The sequence below is a fragment of the Cyrtonyx montezumae genome, unplaced genomic scaffold, assembly GCF_038088225.1.
Source record: "Cyrtonyx montezumae isolate F1298 unplaced genomic scaffold, pur_monq_1.0 scaffold_2, whole genome shotgun sequence".
Lineage (NCBI taxonomy): Eukaryota > Metazoa > Chordata > Aves > Galliformes > Odontophoridae > Cyrtonyx > Cyrtonyx montezumae.
In genome coordinates, this window is record NW_027071936.1 from 38603135 (window position 1) to 38608762 (window position 5628).

Here is a 5628-nt window from a genome sequence, read left to right on the forward strand (position 1 = left end):
AGAAAGCTGAAGAAAGGGGAAAAAACATACAGGAAGAACATACTAGAAAGAAAATCCAGCTTTGGACAGGAATGGCATTTTATTTCAACTTACAAATTCAAAATATTTGTAAATATTTTTATACAGTGCTTTCTGAATAAAATTTCATTATAAAACTACCAAAGCCTTCTGTAATTCTCTACTGCATCGTTAAAGCTTTGCTAAATACATTAGTCCTCCTTTCTGCCTTAAAACCCCATTTAACAGCTGGCACCTCCAACTTAGTTAAAAAGCACTGGTGACTCAGCACACGACAAAGGCAGTGTCAGAAGATAGGTCTGATATTCTCCCATACTAGTGCTCTCCTGTGCAAACAGCTTAGGAACAAAGCTCCAAGTGCAACCACAGAATCAACCTTCCTCTTCACACGTTACAAAACATCAGAAGCAAGCTCAGTATGCGATGCCACAGATGGATGCCAGCAAGAGGCAGCACTCGGTTGGCTTAGGGATCGGCACTCAGGGCAAAGGCACCGCACAAGTTGAGCAGGAAGCAACAAGAGATTCTCCCTGGATGGAACGAATGATTTCTGCCACAAGCACCCACACGGATGCCTTGGGGCTGTTACACAGAGCTGGCTCCGTGATTACAGCAACAAAAAGCTCAAGCTAAGCAGCTCAGTTTAAATGGGAAAGGGCTGACTGACAATTAATTGAATGGGAGCTTCTGAGCAAAGAACTCCCTGCCTTTGCTCCTGGCACAGAAGTGGGCAAGATGTACACGTGGTGTCTTCTGAGTCAGAGACCTGCCAAGAAAGCTCCCTTATGCCAGCAGTTTCAGATTTGAATGCATGCACCAGAGTCACAAAGGGAGTGAGGGAGAAAGGGGGGGGAGACAGAGGGCATGGGGCTGGAGCCCCTGTGGTTTTATAACTAGGAAGTCAATCAGCTACTAACTTCTCCACCCACATACTGACACAAGACTCAATACCCGCCCAATCCCATTGTGATGCACACGGGTTAGCTCAAGCCTGTCAGCTCCTGGCTTTTGTAAGCTCGCAAGTGATTAAGAGACCCATCCTCCGTGCTGAGATGGTGCTACGTTTGGTGAACAGAAAAGTGGACCAGGCTTTGTCACTTAAAAATACATTTTATTTATATTTATTTACTTAGGAAAACCTAGGGGTAAATAAGCTGAGGATCACCCATGATGAATCCACACAAAGACTGCAAGACATGAGAACTTCACAACCGTGTTACACAAAAACCCCACAAAGTGAAACATGGTTTGTTTGCTTTCCTGTGGGCATTAGGAAAACCCCTGCAGCAGCAGCTTTTGTAGAAGCATTCCCAATGAAAGCAGGATGCAGCCAACACCCACATTAGTCACACCCTTAGACCAAAGCATCACCAACAAGATCGGATACTGATTGATTGTACTAGTACATCACTGCTAGCAAACAGGCTCTCACAGTGCTCTCCCAACCATATCTCTGGCACCAATCCATCTGTTTTCCCGTAAGCTGCGGTAGCCTGGGGATAAACTCCACTGTATGCCTGGTGCCCACTAAAGCAGGTGTGTGGGTTGCTCCACTGAGCAAACACCACTGTGCTAACGTGGCTAAGCTGGCTGAGCTAAACTCCATGGGAGCTATCTGGTGGTCTCCAGTACTGCACAATACAAGAAGCGTGCTCTAAAGTAACATCCGCTTACAACACACTAGTAGATCATTTCAGATTCAGTACTATGTACAATTTACTTAGTGTACTAAGAGGAGCTGTGATATATCTTCAGAGATGTGTTACTGGACTGAGGATTACTGAATCTTTCTGTCCGTTGGGCTGCAGATGGATGCCGCACTCCAACTGTACCATCAGCCTAAGAAACTTCAACCACCTGCCTTAGTTCTTCAAACAGGGGCGTGAGCTCCTTCTCTAAACTTACGATCAGCCCTAGGAAGAGACAGGAGACAGAACATCCATCAAACAACATCCCACAGAACTTTCCCCAAACCTGCAGCTTCCAAGTCACAGGAATGGCTTTCCATAGCACAAAACGTTTCCCTTCCCTCGCTCAGTTCTCACTGGGCAGCACTCTAAGGCACAGAGCGTGCAGATCCAGGCCCCAGCAGGTACACCCCATGCAGCACCACTCTCCTCTCATCCTCTGCCAAAACCCTCATACAGCAGCTCAGCTGCCTTCCTGAAGGACCGCTCTGCTCTGCAGAACTGAGGAGATGGCACACATCTTACTGCAGAATGATACTTGGAGCTGGTGGTGAGACCACACAACTGGTTTGTGCTGTGCACGCTCTTCACATGGCAAAAATAAGGCTAAATAAAAGAGAAATGAGGTGTTTATAACAGAATCGTAACTTCAGCAGGTCGACTAGAATCTATGGGTCTTTATCCAAGCACCTCCCTTCCTCTCTTCACAGTCTTATGACAATTCACAGCAGGAGAAGAGCTAACACATCTTGAAGAAAACTGATAATTTACTTTCAAATATTTAAAACACATAGGGCTTAAAATACTGCAAGCATTTAAAGCCATCTGAAGACATACCAGTATTGGCATTGCTGCTAGCAATGAAGCTTACTACCAAAGGTAAGCGATTGAACTGCACCACCTGCAAGAGAGAGAACACAGTTTACCTGGCAGCTAATGCACACTGGATGCCACAGATCAACATGCTAACAAAGCTGGCAGCACTGTACAGGAAGCTGTGTTTGGAAAGCCTGGCATCTCCCTTCTTGTGTTCTGCAGCGTTCTGCACCTTCACAGCGGGCCCCGAAGACCACACCAACAGCACCACCTGCTGGTACTTGGTTGCCAGCTGCTCAGAAAACTCGACCAGCTTCAACCAGTCAACCTTCCCAGTTTTGAATGTAAGACAAGTTCAACAAATAGCACGAAAGTGTAGCTTAGCCAGCTTTAAATGAGCAAAAGAAGAGCCAAGTGGAAGTCCATCAGAGTTTACACCATGTTCTCTCTCCCATTATGCTCAGGGTGACGCATGAGGAGCTCTGGCCTCAGGCCATGGTCACTCACCTGGTATGTGTTGTAGTAACAGATGATACTTTTGTTTTTGGAAAGTCCCAGCTTACTGCCCTGATCCGTTGCAAGGGCAAACGTGGACAGAAAGCCAGGTCGCAGGGCATGTTCTGGAGCATTATCATTAGCAACTGGAACAGAACAAGAAAGGTTTTGCTTTAATATAGCATCTACAACTGCATCACAAATCCTTCTCTCACTGTCCTGTGCAAAAAGCAAAAGTAGTGTCAGGAACACGTACATGTCACCTACACTTTCACAAGAAGAACAATCTTCAAGTGCAGCACGCTGTTCGATGCCTTGCAAGTGACCTGTGACCATGGCACAGCATGCTTCCAGTTCCCTAATGGCTGGTGCTGGTGGCACTTCTGTTTGCGTCCCACTCAATGTATAGTGGAACCCACTCTTGGAACCGACTGTTGGAAAACAACCATCTGAAGGGAGGTGGGTGGAGATGAGCATGTTCCCCTAACTGCTTAGGGCTCAGAAACCCCACTGAATAGCAACACTGAATCTCTGTACTCTTAAACCACTTCACCTCTACTGTAGAAGTATTCTAAAGGAGGACTGTCAAAATTACAGCACTCAAACCCAGGAAGAATTAGGCAGCACACGTGGAGGTTGGAACCAGTCAGCTCTGAGCACGGCCTGGCCAGGGTCTCAATGTGAAGAACTGCTGCTGCTGCCCCACAGCAACCAAGGGCACAGGACCCCACACCATTCCTACCCCACTCAGCGACAGTGCGAAAGAGGAAAGCTCCTGCAGCCTGTGATTGCTGGGGATGCTGCTGAGGCACTGGGCTTCAGCTTTCTCAACTTAGTGAGGAACTACTGAGGTGAGAGCCCCCGGCTGCTTCTGAGCACAGAAGGCCACTGCACACTGCCCACCCGGCGCTGGGTCAGGGCCGCAGCATGGCTGCTGTTACCTTTGATGACAGGCACCCCGTCTCTGTCCGACACCACAATAGCATGGAGACCTTCGACGCTGCAGAAGACACGGAAACACTATTTACAACCAGAACAGCTGCTGCCAGGTACATACATATACACTTCTCCCTCCCCTCCCGCAGGACAGCCGCGAGCGGCAGGCACGGGTGAGGAAGCGGAGATACGGCGGCGTTACTGTAGGGCGGTCTGCGAGGGGAGCTCCTCGTTACCTCGGCAGCTTCTTGTAGAGGAACCTCTTCAGGTCCTGCGGGGACAGACAACGCCGTCACGCGACCCGCTGCCCGCCCCACCGCCCCACCCCGCCCGGCGGAGCCGCGCTTACGTCGGCCATGGCTGGCGGCCTCGCGGCGCTGCTGCCCCTTCGGCGGACCTACGGGACAAGAGGGCGCCCGCTCAGCAGCGGCGGCCCGGGGGAGGGCAGAGGAGCGGGGCCGGGGCGAGAACACCCCGCGCTACAGCCGCCGTCCGCTACCTGTCCGCACTTCCCCTTTAAGACCCCGGCAGCTGACGGAACGCGGCAGCGCCTCCTCACCCACGGGACGGCGGGTGGGTCCCGGCTGAGCATGCGCGGCTGCGGGGCGGGGCCGGAAGGGCGGCGGGATAGGGCGGCGGGACAGAGCGCCCCCGGCGGGCGGGAGGTGCGGCTGCCTCCCCTCGCGCTGCCGGGTTGCAGCTGCTGCAAGTCCCCTCCCCTTTACCGTACCTCAAAGCGTCACACCAAAGCATCTTTGCTTTGCGTGGGACTTTCCTACTGGCTCTTTTAAAGGAGAAATCAAGAACTCGTGTCTGTGCTTAAATTCAGGATGAAACACGGGTCAGAACTACATTAAATGAAGGAGCTAACCCTAAGCAGCTGAGGATGTAGCAGGATTTTTAGTCAAGCTGCTCAAAAACCAGTTTTATTTCCCCCTTTTCTTTCCTGCATCTTATTTTATGAGAACTTTACCTTCTGAGAAAAGGCCATCTGAAAGACTCCAGGACTCCACACTCTTCAATTAGCGTGTCGCTCTTAGGAAAAGAGTTTTAATTGTTTTTAACAAAGCGAGGGAAGATGATGACATTTCTGAGAAAAGAACCTTCAGACTTGAGAAAAAAGGAACAATCACGAGGAGAGATACGCCCACTTGAAATATTAAAGGAATGTTTGCAGACCATATTTAGAGCAGATTCACCTTTATGCTGTGGAAAGTAATAGCATCACTCTGCGTATTTCAAAGGGTGCAACTGTTTAACCTGTTAAAAGCCAAGCAGCATTTTCCACAAGTATTTCCTTATTGTTTTTAATGGCAATTACAACAGAAAATGCGATGAAATGTAGTGACTTAGGCCTCACTTTTGACTAGTGGGATGTTGACACTGCCATAGGACACTGAATGATTGCAGTTTGCTGACAGCAATCTAACCAGTGTAACGGGCAGCTCGGCCGCAATGCAGTTCCCTGCTTCTCGGCAGGGCAGATGTAACCTATCAGAATATTTACTATAAGCAGTTCTGCTAGGAACATCTATTAACTCTGACTTCACTGTTCTAACATTTAACAAGTGCACTATCCATCCCTTTTTCCTATGAATTAAAAGATCACCTGTGTGATCAACTATTCTGTTAAGAAGACACAGGAGTACCGGTGCATACTTTTATAGGGTTGTCT

The 5628-nt window shown here is 49.1% G+C and overlaps 1 protein-coding gene across 1 annotated transcript; it reads right to left on the reverse strand.

Moving 5' to 3' along the window:
- Positions 1-1108: 1108 nt before the first annotated feature.
- LAMTOR3 (late endosomal/lysosomal adaptor, MAPK and MTOR activator 3) lies at positions 1109-4386 on the reverse strand. Its single transcript, XM_065736922.1, has 6 exons — positions 4303-4386; positions 4190-4224; positions 3959-4017; positions 3030-3163; positions 2544-2607; positions 1109-1931 (listed from the first exon to the last, which is right to left on the reverse strand). Exons 1-6 carry the CDS (start codon positions 4309-4311, stop codon positions 1858-1860), a joined length of 375 nt encoding a protein of 124 aa, XP_065592994.1. The 5' UTR covers positions 4312-4386; the 3' UTR covers positions 1109-1857.
- Positions 4387-5628: the final 1242 nt, after the last annotated feature.

Coding starts and splice junctions, on each gene's coding strand:
- LAMTOR3 (XM_065736922.1), bottom strand. Junction 4,018..4,189: donor CTCTACAAGAAGCTGCCGAG/GTAACGAGGAGC, acceptor TGTCTTCTGCAG/CGTCGAAGGTCTCCATGCTA. Junction 2,608..3,029: donor GTTACTACAACACATACCAG/GTGAGTGACCAT, acceptor TCTCTCTTGCAG/GTGGTGCAGTTCAATCGCTT.